Source organism: Vulpes lagopus, chromosome 13 (assembly GCF_018345385.1).
Source record: "Vulpes lagopus strain Blue_001 chromosome 13, ASM1834538v1, whole genome shotgun sequence".
Taxonomy (NCBI): domain Eukaryota; kingdom Metazoa; phylum Chordata; class Mammalia; order Carnivora; family Canidae; genus Vulpes; species Vulpes lagopus.
The window spans coordinates 35,891,822-35,910,326 of record NC_054836.1 but is presented as its reverse complement, the minus strand read 5'-3'; the positions used below and the strand labels follow the sequence as shown (position 1 = coordinate 35,910,326).

The following is an 18,505-nucleotide window of genomic DNA, read 5'->3' as shown; positions in this document are numbered from 1 at the left end:
TATAGGAAGAATACCAACCTTTGGGTTTTTGTTTTTTTTTTTTGTTTTTTTTTTTTTTGTCAAAAGCCTCCATCCTGGGGCAAAAACATGGAAGCCGTTCCATACCCCACTCTGCTTAAAACACTCTTAAATCTTCCCTGACTGCAGACATTCAGGGGATTTCATGTAGTTCTGTAGAGCAATCTCATTTATTTTAAAACTTTTGTTTTTTTAAAGCTTAGTTTCCTTCTACCTTCACCTGTGAAGTTCTTGTCTCTCTCACTACCCTCTCTCCCCTCTGTCCAGTTGCTCCCAAATCTGTGTCCTTTCCTCATGCAACCCATTCCTCCCTTTCTTCCCCCACCAAATCTTTGAAAAGATGAGGTATTAGACAAAGTTGGGAATCTAATACTTTCTTTTTCTGAGCTTTGTTATTTGGAGACTCATTTCTAATTAGAGAAAGAAAAACTGAGGAGCTGCTAAAGAGAATTCAGGTATGGAAAACTGAGAGGAGGGTTGGGAAGACTGTTTTTGATCCTCCCTAAGTAAAGTAAGAGATCTGTCTCTGGCATCTTTTCCCATCTGTGTGTTCTTCGTGTCCCTGAGCCACGGTGGGGTCTTTCCTAGGAGGTCATAAAATCAGGAAGCCATGACAAGATCTCAGTGGATGTTTATAGTTGGCATCTTTGCCCTCAACCCCCAGTATTTGTGACACTGTGAGGGAGGAAAATCCTGAATAGAAAGGGTGGTAGTGTAGTAAACCTTACAAACAATTACAGATATATAAAGTATGCAATAGATGATGTTTTAATGTGTAGCTGTTCTTATTTGACTACCCATACAAGTATTTGTGAAAGTTTTCCTGTAGTCATGTATCACTTCTCTTTCCTATGGCCCTCTTCTTCACCCTAAGTTCTTCAACAGCAAATTTTCCTACCATGACTATTTTCAGAGCTGAGACTCCCAGAGTTGGAGAGAGTCTGATGGCCTTCTCATTATTGTATAATTTTCCAGAGAGTCTGAAGGTATCAAAGAATGGGCTAAATGAAGAGTATACCCATTGTCATGGCACACATACTAGCCAGGTGGGGAAAACATGGCAGTAAACTGGCGGTGGGGGTGCTACTGTCCTCGGGGTGATGCTGCCTGGCCATTGTGGAAGAAGTCCACAATGGAGTCCCAGAGTCTAGCATATATATCTATTTTTGCCTTCAAGTAAATGAATATAAGTTAGATTAACTTCAGTAGCAAGTCTTATGTAACCTTGAACTTGCAGGTTCTCCCTTTAAGATATCATTAGTGTAATAAGCTGCAGAATCATTCCAAACTCACCAGTACTTCCAAACACCTGAACACACCCACACTTCCAAGTTTAAAAGACTATGTCCCTAGAGCGGAATGAGCTTGTTCATTATGGAATTTTTATTGTTGCTAAACATAGATTTCCGAAAGATTATCTTCATGGTATCTTTTTTTTTTTTTCATCTTATCTTTGAAAGTGACTGGTTATTTTTTTTTTTTTTTTGTCTCTGTTTTATGTTCCTCTTTGAGAATGCTTTTAGGAAAGGATTTAAGCACTCAAAGATGTGGGGGCAGGTGAAAAGAGAATGAGCAAGCAAAATGTGCAAATAAGTGGAGCTGGAGGCACTTAGGATTTTAAAGGTCATCTTGTCTATTCTCATTTCACCTACCCTGTGAGTCAATGACACTTGCTTTTATGTGGCTTATTTTCCAAAATGGTTGCCATAAGCCTCTCAGACTTCAAGTGAGCATTGATTGTGTTTGAGTAGAGATCCAATTACACCAGGATCACCTATTTAATTTTTCTAGAATTTCTATATAAGCTAGAATCTTTGAGGGGATAAATAGTATTTAATATCTTTGCCAAAGTACCATGCATGTTTTAATAATTGATTATTTGAATTATTTTTAAATGTTTTATAATTACAGTTTTAAGGCTCTTTCCATCATCATAGCAAAAATACCAATGATTTACAGTGTATATATTCTGGCAACTGTCCAATTTCTTTTGAAAGTAGATCAATATGATTCTTACAGATTTTTGGCCTAAAATTCGTATGCAGAAGTTTTTCCCCTGATACTAAAAATTAACAAGACCCCAAAAAGTGACAGTAAACTTAACTTTCATTCCAGTAACTCTTAATTTCAGTGCATACCTGAACACAAAGTACTGCTTTTGATAGCTACATTTTTCTTATTCTAATTTTATTTCCCCCCTCCCTCTAATATCTTACTAGGTGCAGAGAGAACTAGCAGCTGTTATTGCTTTGAAAGCAAGGAAGTCTGGTGAGTAGTCTTACCTGGGGCTAGGTGTATTTCAGGAAGTTTTGATGCAGAATGCAGAGAAGTATCACTGTTTGTTTTTAAAATGATCTCTTCTGCCATTGAAATAGCACAGGCTATTATATACGTTTCTTTAAAATTTCACTGCTTTGCTTTAATTTATTTTATATTTCCAGGAAAAAATGAAATTAAAAATTAAAAATATATTTGAAAAAAGTGTAAGTACACAACCCAAGGAAGCAAACCACATCTCATTTACCAATAATAATGACAGAGGAAAATAACATAAAGGTGGTCTTTGTTTAAAGGTATTTTTCATCTCAAAGTAGTGTCTTCTAAAAATAATTGTGTAATGACATTTAAAAGCAAGCATTTTCTATAGGTTTAATTGCATGGATCTGATCCCTGATACCTGTAGAACACAATCTGAAAGCGATATGTGGTAAGGAAAAGGGAGCTTTCAAATACATTTTGAAGAGAAAGCCATACTCTGGTGAAATTCAAGATGAAATGGAGACTCAGTGAGGTAGAAAAACACTTAGGAGGAGTCTGAGAAGGAGACATCGTTTGCTCTTCAGAGAGAGGAGGTAAATGCTAAATAGAATGACAAGCAAAAAGGAGATGCTACTTGAATCAGGGTAAACTGGAATAAGACTTTTCAGGCAGAAAGACTATGATAAAATCACAGAGATGACAAAAATCGAAGAAACTAATGGAACAGAAATGTTTTGACAATCCAGCGTTTTACAACTTTTTTTCCAGTTCGAAACTCTAAGAATTTGCTTTTGCCTCAGTTACTTTTTGAATCCAACATGCCTTAGTGTGAATTAGCTTATCATATGTAATCTCTTTTCTTTGTTGATTTAGCTGATGTAGAGGATAGAGAGACTGCATGCCATGAAGGTGGAGAGGAGGATGCAAAGAACAGCGATTGAGACCCCCGGGGTAGCGAACAGAGTAGCATGAATGGGGCTCCTCAGTGCCAGGATTAGTTGACTGTTTGCTTGATGGAGGCCAGGATGGAGAAAGGACATCAACACAAGGTTTTGGGGGCAGAGGGCCTAGAAATAAATTGTGCTAGAGCCCCTCTTCATACCTGTAATCAAAAGGAGACAAAATTTACAGTCAGTGTGAGTTGGAATGGCAGTGCCATAGATGATAGGATTTTTTTTTTTTTTTTAAGTTTCAGAAAAAAGGGAAATAATAAGCTTGCAGTGTGTCATTGCTGGAGAAAAACAGAGCAGATAAATTGGGAGGCTGGAGAAGAGGGCTACTAATTCTCAGAGAGTTGAGATGAGAAGGCCTCTGATAGGGGACATTTGAACAAAGACCTGAAGTCACTGAAGGGCTGAGGCCTATGGCTGTCCAAACAGGAGCATTTGGGCACAGGTGTGTACAAATGTGTGTGAGGAACAGCAAAGAGGTGTGAGTGGCTGGAAGCAAGTAGACAAGGCAAAAAGAGGTGGATTTTGGATGTAAGGCTAAGAAGTTTGAACTTTCTACTGATGAGGAGATATAAGCAAGACCTACATATGTTAGAGTATCCAAAATGAGGGATTTGGTGTGAAGTTAATTTTATTGAACCTTGATGTGGCTGTAAGAAGTTACATCTGTCTTCCATATTCATTTGACCTACAGAGCTTAGAGTATGAACATGACTCTGGCAGCGGCTCAGGACAGAAGGAAATGGTCTCTCACATGTATGCTAATGGTGGGAACATAAAATCCTAGTTTTACAGAGAAGCAGTGTTTCAGTGTGTTCCAGAAGCCCTGATTCTGTGACCCAGTAACTCCATGACTAGAGGTGCAGCTTGTAGCACATAATCACAGATGCATGTGAAGATTCAGGTAGAAGGAATCTGTTGTGTGTGTGTTTTTTTAACAATAAGAAATTAGAAATACTCACTAAGTCCTCGTAGTAGAGAAGTAATAAAATTGATGAGTGATATGGAATGTTTAAACAGCTTATGAAATGATATCTTGAAGAATCAATAGAGTAAAATGTTCAGTGGAAAAAAGTTTGTACAGTTAGCATATATTCATTTCATGATAAAAATCATTTTAATTGTTCTTCTTACTATGTAGTGTGTGCAATGAAAAAACTGTGGTCATACGTGAATGTATGAAGAAAGTGAAAAATCACCCATCGTCTCCACTGTTACCTTTCTTGTATTTGTTGCCAGATGTTACCCTTTTAATATGTAAATACTACATTATTATATATCAATATGCAGATTTGATAAAAGTGAGAACATTTTATCTGCACTCTTTTATTTTGAAGTGATTATATATTCATATGCGGTTGTAAGAAATAATAGAGAGCTCAGGTTTTCTTTTTTGCCTGTTTTGCCTAACAGTAACATTTTGCAAAACTATAGAACAATTTTACAAGCAGAGTATTGACACTGATACAGAAAATTTCCATCAGTACAAGGATCCCTCTTGTTACTTTTTAATAGCTACACTGACTTTATTCCTGCCCCTATGCCTTCCTGACAGTATATAATCTTTTGAGAGTAGCTCTTTTCACTTGCCATAATTCTGTGAAGATTCATTCAGGTTGTTGTACATCAACAGTTCATTACATTTTATTGCTGAATAGTATTCCATCATATGAATATATGACAGTATGTTTACCACTCACCCCATGAAGGACATCTGGGCTGTTTTCAGTTTTGAGCTATTATGACTTAAACTACATCTGCAAACATTCATATATAGGATTTTGTGTGAACCGAAGTCTTCATTCCTCTGGGATAAATGCCCCCAAGTACAATTGCTGGGTTGATAGGTAGTTGCATGCTTAGGGGTTTTTTTGTGTGTGCGTGCATGCATGTGTGTATGTTAAGGTTTTATTTCTTTGAAATAGAAAGGGAGAAGCAGGCTCCCTGCTGCACAGGGAGCCAGATAGGGGGCTCTATCACAGGACCCTGGGATCATGACCTGAGCTGAAGGCAGATGCTTAACTGACTGAGCCACCCAGGTACCCCACATGTTTAGTTTTGTTTTTTTTTTTAGAAACTACTGAAAATTTTGCAGACTGGCTATACCATTTTACATTCTTGCTAGTAATATGTAAGTGATTCAGCTTCTCTCCATCTTTGTCAGCATTTGGTATCATCACTTTTTTATTTTAGCCATTCTAATAGGCATAAAGTGAAATCTCACTTTTTTGCATTTCCGTAATGGCTAATGATATTGAACATCTTTGGTTGCTTATTTGCCACCTGAATGTCATCTTTGGTGAAATTTCTCTTCATGTCTTTTGCCCTTTTTGTAATCAAATTGTTGGTTTACTATTGAGTGGTTTTTTTTAAGTGTTCTTTACATATTGTAGATGCCAGTCCTTTGTTGGATATGTGGTTGGCAAATATTTTTTCCAAACTGTAGTTTGTCCTTTTATTTTCTTATCAAAGTCTTTCACAGAGCAAAAGTTTTTAATTTGGGGAAATCCCTTTATTAATTTTTTAATGGATCATGTCTTTGGGATATGTTTAAGAACTCTTTGTCTAGCACTAGATCCCAAAGTTTTCTGTCTTTTTTTTTCCTTGACAGTTTTAAAATTTTGTGTTTTAAATTTGAATCTATGATTTATCTTGTGTAAGGTGTAAGACATAGGTCAAGGGGTCTTTTTTGTTGTTATTTCTGTTATTGTTGTTTGGTTTTTTTTGGCTTATGAATGTCCAGTTGCCCCAGCACCTCTGTTGAAGAGACCATCTTTCTTTCATTGAAGTGCTTTTGTACCTTTGTCGAAAATAAAATGGGCATATTTGTGTGGGTATCTTTCTAGGTTCTCTATTACTCTCCATTAGACAGATTCTGTTAGTATACACCAGTATCGATTACTGTAGCTATATATAATCCATTTTTTATAGATTTTATTTTCATGTCAGTAATATAGATCTGGATCGTCAGTTTTATTAGCTATATATACTATATAGTTTGTTTAATTCTGGGTTGTACATTTAGGTTTTTAATTTTTTTCCTATTATAAATAACAGAAGGACCTAAAGATAAATTCTTATGCTTGTATTCTTTTGCCTTTTTCCAATTATTTTCTCATAATAAATTACTAAAAATGGAAGAGCTAGGTTGGTAGATAGGTGTAAACAGTGTTAAAGTTTTGTTTTTCACATTTAGGACTTTAAGTCATCTGGAATTTGTTTTTGTATATGGTGTCAGGTAGAAATCAAATTTTATGTTTTCCTTATGCTAAGCCAGTTACCCCCAGGAACATTCACTGCTAACTCCCCCAGGAACATGATGCTAACTCCATCATACATGAAATTCATGTATATTGTTTCAATTATCAAAGCTTTATAACACGGCTTTTTCTAGGGTAGGAATAAGGCAAATCTCTTCTTACCTATCTTGTCCTCCTCAGAGTTTAATTTTGTCAGGTTCTGTGAAATCTCCTATAGGAATCTTTTAAAGTGTATTGCATATAGATTATTAGATAAATGTGACACTTTGGAAATAAGTGTTTCCATCCATGAACCTAGGATATCCTTTTATTTTTTCGAATTTTCAATACTGCTGTGAAAATTTCTCCATTAGGGCCTTATACATTTTGTTTGTATTTCTAGTCACCTTGTGATGGCAGTTACTATTGTAAATGAACTATTTTTCTATTCTCTCTCTCTTTTAGTTATCTTCTGTGATGGTTTCTCAAGTCTTTATCTTTCATGATCCCTTTTGTTTTAATAGGTTTACTTTTTAGAGAAGTTTTGGATTCACAGAAAAATTGAGCAGAGAATACACAGAGTTCCCATATACCGTTTGCCCTGACCTGTGCATGGCCTCTCCTATCAACATCTCAGAGTGGCACATTTATTACAGTCAGTGAACTTATACAGACACACCACTATTGCTCAAAGTCTATAGTTTATATTAGGATTCACTCTGTATTTTATGTTTTATGGGTATTGTGATACGTATCTACATTAGAATATCATACAAAATAGTTTCACTACCCTAAGAATCCTTTGTGCTTCATCTATTTATTTTTTTCTCCCAACCCCTGGCAACACTCATCTTTTTTTACTGCTTTTGTAGTCTTGTCTTTGCCAGAAAGTCATTTAGTTTGATTCATACAGTAGGTAGCCTCTTTAGATTGGCATCTTTTGCTTAATAATATGCAGTTAAGGTTCCTTCATGACTTTTCGTGGCTTGAAAGCTCATTCTTTTTAGCAGTCTGTAATATTCCATTTTCTAAGTGTTCCACAACTTATTTACCCATTCATCTACTGAAGGACATCTTGGTTGCTTCCCAGTTTGGGCAATTATGGAATAAAGCTGCCATAAACATCGCTGTGCAGCTTTTGTATAGATGTAAATCTTCACCTCTTATGTGTAAATATCAAGGAGCACACTTACTGGATAGTATGGCAAGAGTATGGTTCATTTTATAGAAAACCACCAAACTGCCTGCCAAAGTGGCTATACCATTCTGCATTCCCACCAGGAATGCATGAGAGTTGCTGTTGCCTCATATCTTTGTCAACATTGGTTGTTGTAAGTGTTCTGGATTTTAGCCACGCTAATGGTTGTGTAGTGGTAGCTCATTGTTGTTTTAATTTGCTTTCCCCCCCGCCCCATGACCTAAGATGTGGAACATCTTTCCATATGCTTATTTGCCATCTGTATATCTTTGGTGAAGTGTCTATTAAGGTCTTTGGATTGATTGTTTTCTTATTTTTGAGTTTTAAGAGTTCTTCATATATTTTGGGGAACAGTCCTTTTTCAGATAGTTTTTTGCAAATATTTTCTCCCTGTCTGTGGCTTGTCTTCTCATTCTCTACACATTGTCTTTTGAAGAGCAGGTGCTTTTAATTTCAGTGAAGTCAAGCTTATTTTTCTTTCATGGAATCATGTCATGTTGTATCTAAAAAGTCATGCCAAACTCAAGGTCATTGAAGTTTTCTCCTATGTCATATTTTAGGAATTTTATATTTTTGCATTCTATATTTAGACCTCTGATCCATTTTGAGTTAATTTTTGTGAAAGGTCAGGACTATGTCTAGGTTTATTTATTTATCTATTTTTGTATGTAGGTGTCTGGTTGTTCCTGCATCATTCATTGAAAAGATTATTTTTTTATCTATTATATGTCCTTTGCTCCCTTGTCAAAAATCAGTGACTGTATTTGTGTGGGTCTATTCTGGGCTCTCCTGTTCTAGTCCATTGATCTATTTGTCTATTATTTCGATAATGCCCCACTGTCTTGATTACTCGAGTTTATGGTAAGTGTTGACATCATATAGCATCAGTCCTTCCAACTTTGTCCTTCTGCTTTAATATTGTGTTGACTATTCTGGGTCTTTTCCCTCTCTGTAAACTTTAGAATCAGTTTGTTGATATCTGCATCTATTGTCTTTTATAATTAATAATCTTTGCTATGTGAGAACCCTTGCTCTTGTGTCTAGCAAAAGTGTTGAACCCAAATGAGTTCTACTACCTTGTTTTAAAATGATCTTGGATTTCCTGTATGGGTAAGCATAACATTTATCAATAATGACTAGTTTGTCTCTGTCTCACCAATCCAAATAACTCCTTTTTATCTCATACTATTTCATTAGCCAGTGTCTTCTAATATACCATTGACAAATGTCATTGATAGTTGGCATTCTTATTTTGTCCTTGACTTTAACTAAATATGGTATTTTTTGGTTAGAAAAGTAACATGAATCAACAAAGTTGTAATAGAGAAAAACAAAGATATTTCTCTCCTGTACCCCCCAAAAAATTTGGTAAGCAGTCTAGGGACAGAAATGAGCAAAAAGTTGTATATTAAACTATTCAAAAAATCCAAATATGAAAAGTACTAGAGATACTTACCTGTTTCCCCTCCATACTCTCACTGCTTGACTTGACATTGAGAGTAGATGAAAAAATGACTGGCAAGGTACAAGAGAGGTATCATAGATATTATTATGTTCCTTCTTGCCTTTTTTGGATTCTAATTTGGCACCTGCTGTATGCCAGGTACAGTGTAAAGTGTGAAGATACAATAGCAAAGATAAATAGGGCCCCTGCTGTTTTTAAATTACAACATGTTTCATAAATGGAAAACATTAATGAGTCACTGGCTGTTTGAAAAGAAAAACTTATTACTGATTACTGTGTAGTTAGGAGGTGATAAAATGCAAAGACATTAAGCATAGCTTTAATTAAATAGAGTTCCAGCTGCAGAATGGTACTTTCTGTGTATGCTTGATGTGGTTTCATAAAACTATTTTGAAGGGTTTTTTTTTAAGGAAGAAAAAAAAGAAGTTGGTATATATCTAATAAAAAGTATGAAAATGATACTACATCTGGGGCTTGACAGAAGGAATTGATTACCTTAATATCTTATGTCTTGCAGTAAAACTGTTAATTAGGGCTCAGGTGGTCATGCCAGATTTATGTCTCATTGCTAAGGGTTATTAAAACAAGAATTAGTATAAAGCAAAAGTTTTTTATTTCAGCTCACCGTGCAAACAGAAATAAAAGTAACTGCCAATCGATAGATGATATAAATGATTCAAGGCTGTAGCTTAGTAAAAAATCCATTTTGTTGTAATTTTCTAAAAGGCCATTAGGATGTGCCTTTAAACAGTTTTCTCCTCCAGATGCTAACCTTAGTGAACGTGAATAGCATTTCAAGGCTTCTTTAAGAGATTTACAAAAATTAGCACAGATATCCTTACACTTTCTTCTTGTTCGATTGCTTATTCTGCTGCTAATGTTAGCTAATTAGAGTCTTGGGAGATATGTTTTTTCCCTTTTCCAGGAATCCACAGCCAAAGCACTTTTAGCTCTCATTATCTTTAGATTATATGAAATTTGTGCCGTGGTGGGCTTCTATTTCTGGAAAGCCAGAAATACCATATTGGTAAATCTCTTTGGCAGTTGTTCTATTTTACTCTGTCTGCTTGGTCCATAGCTAGTTAAGTGCTTTAAAATTAAATATCTAAAAAATTAAAGTTTGGGAAAGAAAGGGGTTCTAGGCTCTGTTTATGCCATTAATTGTCACTGTGACCTTAGGAAAGTGATTTCAGTTTGTCTCATGAGGGGATTGGTATGGAATCTGAAAACCTTAGAGATGCCTTTCAGCTCTAATATTTAATCATAGCAATAAATATTTGTATTAATTACCTTTATTATCCTTGATGGCATCACAACCTTGGGAATATTTTATTCAGGCCTCTTTTAGGTGCAAGTGCTAAAAAAAAAAAAATAGCAAACTGAAAACCACAAAGGGAATTTATTGGTTCAAAGAATCTATGAAGTTAATCTCATCAGAAAGGAAAAACCTCTGTTTTGGAAGTCCCAACAGTGGTCTTGGTGGGGACCTTATTGGAAGAATGACATGCCCGCCTCTGGAGCAGTAGAAGCATGACAGGGGTAGTTCCAAAGTCAGGTCAACCCCACACAAGACACATGGGCTAATGCCAGGATAGATGTGGCCCCTCTAAGGAAACCAGCAAGAGAGGGAACCTTGGTAAGCAGGCACAACATGCACTTACCACAGAAGGAATTGTTTGTGTCGTGTCTCCATCTCAAGATTTAGGGAAAAATGTTATGCCTGAGATCACTTAGGCTAGAAAGCCTGCAGCCAGATTGCAAACCCATGTTTTTCAACGCCCAGTCTCCAATTTTTACTACACTGTGCTCCCTCCCTTGTTAATAATTTTCTGGATTATAAGAATAAAGATGTGGTTTGTGAAAAGAAAATCCCATCTTCCACTTTTGTTCTTGGAATGGAAAAGACCAGAGTTAAAGCTCATACATTTTTCAAGTAGCAGATAGCATTTTTTTTTTCTCTTCCCAGGAATTGAGGTTAAAGTGTTATTTGTGTACCAAGATACTTTATTATTTCTTGGGGACATTAAATATATATAATATAAATATATATATATAATGTATATAATATATATATTATATATATTCAGTAAAGTATAAAATGGCTTCACTCTGTTGTGATTAATTTTAGCTTCTTAAAAACATTATTTTTAATGTTTTACTCTTACTTAATAGAAGGGATGAGAAGGAAGCCACTGTTTTACATTGAAATTAAATGGTCTTTCCTAGCCTTCTGGATCCTCATGTTTGTTTTCTCATCTTTGGATCCTATATTCAAGGTTAATTAGGCATTTGAATGGGGGTATGATTTCAGCAACCTGGTAACTACTGTTTGCCATGCAATGAACTCTGTGCAGGTAATATATTCAAGCAGGCAACCCCTGGATCCAGTAGTCATTCATGGTGGACCCATCACACAGGTTGAGAGTCTTGTGTCACTCCAGTAGTCTGGTTCAATTGCCAGCTTTGAAGATCTACTGTTAGTAACAATCATTGGTCATCAGCAATACTTATTAGGAAATTTAAGCAGTTTTAAGCCCCCTTCTTAAGAATATGCATGTAAGATTGGGGGAAATGAAATGTTGACAGGAAGCTCTGATGTGAGATTTGAGATCGGACACAATTGAGAAAACATTCTCTTTCAGGGCAGAAGCATTACAAAGACAAGATATTCATGTTGCTTTGTCGTGAGAAGTGAAGTAGATTGATTATTTTTAGCAATAGAGAAGGCTTTTCCTTTTACATGTCTAGAAGAAAAAAAATAACCATTAAACCTATGGAATTGTTCTGACTTATATGGTCCTCTAAATTTTTACTTTTTATTTCTAGTTGACAGCTTTCTCCTTTTAGTGGAGAACCATGTTTGACTTGACCCTTTCCCTTTGGTAAACACATAACTCATATATAGGAGAATGCACAATAAAATGGAATTTTAGAGTTGATGTTAATAATACAGTTAAGGGCCAGCTAAGACAACCTCATGGGCTAGTATAGTTACTGCTGTGGCAAGTTCTTCAACCTTTCCAGCTTTCTGTGATATTTGATATTGAAAATTTAAAACTAAAAGCTATGATGATCTTCTATATGTTCTTTTTTCCACCTAGTCTCTGAGCACTCTAATAATGAGTGTTTGAGCTAGGAAGATTATAGTGGCAGAAGGCTGTTGGCTAGATTTTAAGTAATTAAGATACTATGCTTAATTTATCATGATACTTTCAACCACTTAAGTTTTCTTAAGTCTTCCTTGGCCTGCCATCTAAGGATGCACCTTGTTCTCTCAGAATTGATATTTCCACATGGTTTGTTTTTTGTCCTTTTCTTCTTTGCCATGTCTTGGATGCTGTGCCAGCCAGCGGCCATCGCTCCCATTCGTGGTCCACACAGTCCTACACTGACTTTCTTGTAGCCCCACTGATTGTCAACCAAGAGGAAAGAAGTACAATGTGTCTTTTAAAAAAAAATGGCATAAAACCACAGTAAGAGTCTTAATATAGTAATTATCGATCCAATGTCAAGGTCAAGGATCTTTGAAAATGTGAAATTCTTGCAATCAAGAAAATAATAAGCTTTGGTAAAACCCAGAACCAATTGAAAATGCATGCAGCAGATGCTTTGTAAATTTTTCTAACTCTCCCACTGGGATACAAAGAAAATTGCCTTTAAAAAAAAAAATCCCGTGACACCGTCTTTTGTAATTAGAGCTATTAAGTCGAAATGATAAATAACCATTAATGGCATACTATAAAAGAAAATAGCCCTTTGCCCTGATTTCTCCTTGAACAGCAAGAGATCTGAGAGTACAGAAGTTGGGTTCCTTTAACCCTAAGAATTGTTTAGAATTGAGAAAAGCAAGCAAGCTGATTTTTTTTATCCTTCCACGCGATCGTGTCCATTAAGATAGTAAATGAAACTGATTTGCCAAGGAGGTGAATAATTATAACTACCTGGAGTGTGCTCCAGAATGCAGGGGTTTTGTTTTCAAAACAAAGTGCTGTGGGGCACTTCAGTGGTGGTATGTAATGCTTGTAAGGCCCAATAGACAATGGTAATTATCACTTTAAATGGGTGCTTGTCCCTGTCTTAGGGAACCAGACACAGGGAAGGAGAACTGAGTACTGATGGTCCCTGACCCTAGGAATATGAGGGCTCACAGACCAGGCTCTTGTCCTCCGTGGTCCAGGACAACGATTTTATGTCATTTGGATTTTTACCTGTTAGTGCCTAGGTTTTACAAATGTTGCCAAGCTTCCCTGGGATTTGGAGCAGAGAGGTGAGTGGAAGGCAGGAGAGAGGCTTTAAAGGAAGAAAATCAAGTTTTCTATTTGAGTCCTGAAAAGCAGCTTCTAGCATTGTAGCTCCTGGGAGCATTATTTTCTGTGAGGGAGCTAGATGAGTATAATGAGTGTATCCTGTGCATAAATTCAATATTAGTTCTACACTCAAGGTCAAATGAAAGTTAATGACCATTTGCACACCAGAGATCTGAAACCCACATTTTACTTCTTTCTCATAATGACAAAAAAGGAGAGCAATTTATATTTAAATTGATTTAAATTTCAAAGCATAAACACAGAGGTCTCCCTGGTACTCTTTCTTTGTCAGTGAAACTTCCTGGCAAGTCTCGCCTTTCATAAAAAAAAAAAAAAAAATCAAGCCCATCCCCTTCCAGTTCCCTAATGTGGACAGTTATTTTTGTTTTCTGTGGAACTACCCTGTTCCACCCTGCTGGGTTGGTGACACCAAATCAGAAGCCAGCAATGCAGTCAGGGCCACTTTCTTTAATGATTTAGGTTTTGCATTTGTTGAGCTAATTAGCTGATTGAGGCAACTAATGGGTGTCTTTAATCCACTGTTGACTGAGCAGCCTCTCCCTGAAGCCTGCCAGCTCCTTTGTTCTTGGTCTTCTGGGGAGTAGGAGCTGCTTCCCAGATGAACATATGATATATGCCACCCAGTGTCCAGAGGCCAGCCTGAGAGGCTGGTATACTAATTACCAACTGCCCTCAAAGCCTGGGCATCCAATGAAAGTCCTGTGGCTGACAATTTTTTTATGTATGAATAAAGGTTTGCATTTGGAGAGTGCCTGGATGAAGACAGAGAAGAGGATGATCTATAATCCCCTTTCAGAATTGGTATTTCTATGATTGCTCCTTTATACACCCCTTAGGTACAAAATGAAAGTGATGTAGATATTTTAAATATTAGAATATTTGAGGAAATATTTTTTAAAGATTAGATAATTAAATGGAAAGCTATATTAAAATCATCTCTCTTATGAACTGAAATATTCCTTAAAAAGGATTCTTGCAGGGATTCCCTGGGTGGTTCGGTGGTTTGCGCCTGCCTTTGGCCCAGGGTGTGATCCTGGGGTCCTGGGATTGAGTCCTGCGTTGGGCACCCTACATGGAGTCTGCTTCTCCCTCTGCTTGTGTCTCTGCCTCTCTCTCTCTCTGTGTGTGTGTGTCTCTCATGAATAAATAAATAATCTTTAAAAAAAAAAAAGAATTCTTGCCATATGCTATTGTTATAAAGTTACGAGGTTGTGCACCCTGGTAATCACACCCTCCTACCAAATTCCAGCAATCCTGGGCATGTCATTAGGAAATTTGACTCCCATGCTGTCCTGTGTTCAGTCACTCTGGTAAGTCAACTGGCTGCCCTCAACCTCAGTTTCCATTTCTCATAAAAGGAAGTGATCAGGCAAGGTTGATGACTACAGTGCCATACTAAGCCTGTGGATCAAGGCCTAAGTACCCAGTTCTAGGCAGCTTTACATCTCATTATTGATGTAAAGCTGCCTAATTCAGTAAGAATATGGGCATGATAACTTTTGATAAATTAATTTCCTTTATAAACTTCTGTGACTCATTGCCTTTTTCCTCAGTGAAGATCTGTGGAAAGCCCTTTCCTGCCCCCGGCCTCGTCTTCGGAGAACATTTTCTAACTCTCATTTGTATTGACAAGTAAGAGCTATCAAGGGAAATCTTTGTCTTGGCCACATGACCCAGCTATTGTCCAGAATTCGTCACATTAAAAGTCTGATTGTGTAAACAGCCATAAAAACGGAGCTGTTCTCAGTAAAACTGCAATGACATGAACACAGTGTGTGTGAGTATAAGTAAATAATGTTCTGTAGTGCAGAACACAAAGCAAGCGATTTGATTTAGCTGAATTCTTCCAGAATGAGTGATGCTGTTGCAATAAAAGTGAAATTTGCTTCGTGTACTATTCTTTCCATTTATGTCACACATAAATACTGAACATTTGATAATTTCTAAATCAGACTTTTTCTTTATAAGAGGTCAAACTGTGGTTCTAGCTATTTGCTTTTTTTCAGATAGGTTATAAAAATACTGCATTTTAATGTTGCATACAGTGATTGAGATCTGTTTTTGGATTGAGGTGGGCAATAGAAATTTTGACTCCAGAGTCAATAATGTCGTGTGTTATACAACTTCATACATTTTCACAAAGTGTTTTTGTTTGGAGATGAGGAAACAAGGATGGATAGATACTTTAAAAAGTAATCCTAGGTTTCTTCCTGAATGGTTACATCAAAATTCCCCTGTGACTAGAGAATTTTATTTTTCTAAAGCAATGGTTCTCAAGATTCATTTGCATAGTAGTAATTTGCAGTGCTCCTGCCTCCCTGCCCCCCCCCCCCCGCCCTGCCCCCATTCCAGTTAAGCTTGGATGGAGGCCTTGATATCTGAATTTTTAACCAGCCTTCACCGCTAAGTGATTTAGGTGCCACGCTTTGACAGACACATTCCAAGGTCTGTGTGATCTGCAGTCTCAGGAGTGAGCTGGTGTGTCATGAAGGCTGTTGGTCTAATGAACCAAGTATGGTAGGGACAATCAAAATGTTGTTTATACTTTGGCTACTAACTCATTTATTGGACAACTGCCTAACTCCTAGCTTTTCCGTGTTCCTTTACCCGACTAGAGATTTTGTCATGGGAATGATAACAGAATTATAACATTCTCATGGTATTGGCAGTAAAAGCTTTATAAATGAAGTGAATTATTATCAAGGTTTTATTTGTTGGGAAAGACTCAGGAGTAAGAGAACATTCTCTCTCTCTCTCTCTCTCTCTCTCTCTTTTTTTAAGGTTTTATTTATTCATGAGAGACACAAAGAGAGAGGCAGAGACACAGGCAGAGGGAGAAGCAGGCTCCATGCAGGGAGCACTCAATCCTGGGACTCCAGGATCACACCCTGGCGCCCAAGGCAGATACTCAACTGCTAAGCCACCTAGGCGTCCCCCTTCACCCCCAGAACATTCTCACTGAGGTTTTCCACACTAAACTTACCAGGAAACCATTTGAAGGGGGAGTGGTTGGCACTATTTAAAGGGGAAGTGAATTTAACCCTGGCTCCCAACAAGTGCCCCTGACCCAAAGCTGCATCCTTGGAAAAGGATGGGAAAGCCAATCCTTATGAATTGTGGTCTGATCCCAAGTCAATAGAATGAATGGGCTTGTCTGGTTCACCCCTTTGCTAAAAAGTGGCTAGCTTTTCTCTATTGAAAATATAAACATTTAATAAAAACAAAGCATAAAAAAACACAAAGCATTCACCTACTAAAATCAGTGAAGAAGTTTACATGTTATCGTGTCATTGTTTTCTGGTAGAAAAATAACTGTGAGAAATGTGAGGTTACTTTGGATCCATCCTGAGGAACAAATGGTAGAGAGCCAAGCATGACAGATACAATCTCCATCTCAGGTTTATATGTTCTTATTCATTTTGATTTTTCATTTTGTTTTTACATGTTTAAAAGGCCCATTTCTGTCATAGTTCCAAAGGTGGAGCTAAGTGCGGGTGATTTTCCTCTGTCTGAAGCGGAGAGTATACAGTAAACACAAATTTGTCACATATTAGCAATAAAACCAACTTCCCCACCCTTCAGATGTGGGTCTTTAAAGGAGTTTGGAGATTGTCGATAGGCCCTGGCCGAGAGCCTCTCTTGCTGCCCGGGAAGGGGTAGGGGGCATTGTCTTGGCCGCCTGTGGTGTGCCTACCTTGTCTGGTCAGGGAAGGGGCTTATTCCATCACGGGGCTTTATGGTGTTAGAGCTGCATACCTGGGCTGCAGGCTCTGACAGCAGGTGCCTCGGACCCTCGGCCACTTAGACGCACCCCCAAAACTAACTGCAGCCCCAGAATTCACACTTCACATTTGTACCTAAGTCCAAGTAACTGAAGTTGTTTCCTTTTGCTGGTAACATTAGGCCTACACAAATTAACTAATTTCAGGGTTAGTCTTATCACCAAATGGACGGTTTCATCAAAAGATCACATTTATATATATGGGTGGCTGAGGCCCCTCCAAGGAAATTTTCATGGGACCTGTTGTAGTGCAGTTTTTTTATTAGCTTGCTATTCCAAGAAGAAAGATAAATAAAACAACTGACAATTTTATCAATTTTATATGAAAACTCTAAATACATATACTTGTTTGAGAGGAAATATGAGTCAGTGCCTTTGGCATGGATGTGAAAAATAGTTTGGGTTGACAAGCAATGCTGTATCAAAACTTTTTTTTTCCCTGCATGTGTTTTGGCTTGGTTTTGTTACCTTATCTGGTAATAATCATACAAGATTATTTTGTTTTATGAGCCATTAAAGCACTTACATCGACACTTAAAAGTGGTAACGAACAGATTCTCAGAATTACTCTCTACACTGAAATGTAGGTGGGAAGTGCTATGTTCTTGTGACGACTACACTGGGTCCTCTGCAAGCTGCTACCTACTACTGCCAGAGAGCCACATTTTAGCTGTTTTAGATTTGAACTCTTTTTTATGATAAACTGTCCATTCAGGCTATTGCTCCTGCCTGGGCTGAGTATAAAATACCCCCTTTGGGATTCCTCAGTCCCTGGTGTGGAAGAGTCACTGGAACCTCACCATGTCCTTGGGCATCTCTAGTCTCTGCAGAGGTCCCCATGTCGGTCATTGATGCCCCTGTGATATTTGCAGTGATAGTCAGGGGCACATCCCTGCTGGGTTAGGGTCTCTGGGCCTTTCGGGCTGTCTTGCCCTGTATTGCCTCTTGCTAAAGCTATAAACCCCACTGCTTCCCTGTCACGTGCTCCATCCAGCCAATGGCCCTGAATAAGGTAGGCTGCACTGCAGGCCTCTGTCCCTAGGACATGTAGAAGCTTGTGAGTCCTTGCAGATTTCCCATCCTGGGAAAGAGGAATAACTCAAGAATACTAAGCTCTGGACCTCATCTGCCCCTTGCCCACCTTAGCTTTACTATGCTCACTGCTGAATCCACTGTGACCATGTTGACCCCCCACCTGGGGCTGGGAGTTAGACTGTGACACAGTCTCTTCTGTGTGCTGTCTCAATCTGTGTGTTAAACTGCGTTC

At 37.6% G+C, this 18,505-nt stretch overlaps 1 protein-coding gene across 1 annotated transcript in view; it reads left to right on the top strand.

The window, feature by feature from the left end:
* The window catches only part of RAPGEF5 (Rap guanine nucleotide exchange factor 5), a 230,116-nt gene that overhangs the window by 83,470 nt on the left and 128,141 nt on the right, over positions 1 to 18,505 (top strand). Inside the window, exon 7 of the mRNA XM_041727416.1 lies at positions 2,238 to 2,286. Coding sequence (XP_041583350.1) covers positions 2,238 to 2,286 — 49 coding nt within the window. The remainder of the gene's footprint in view (positions 1 to 2,237; positions 2,287 to 18,505) is intronic.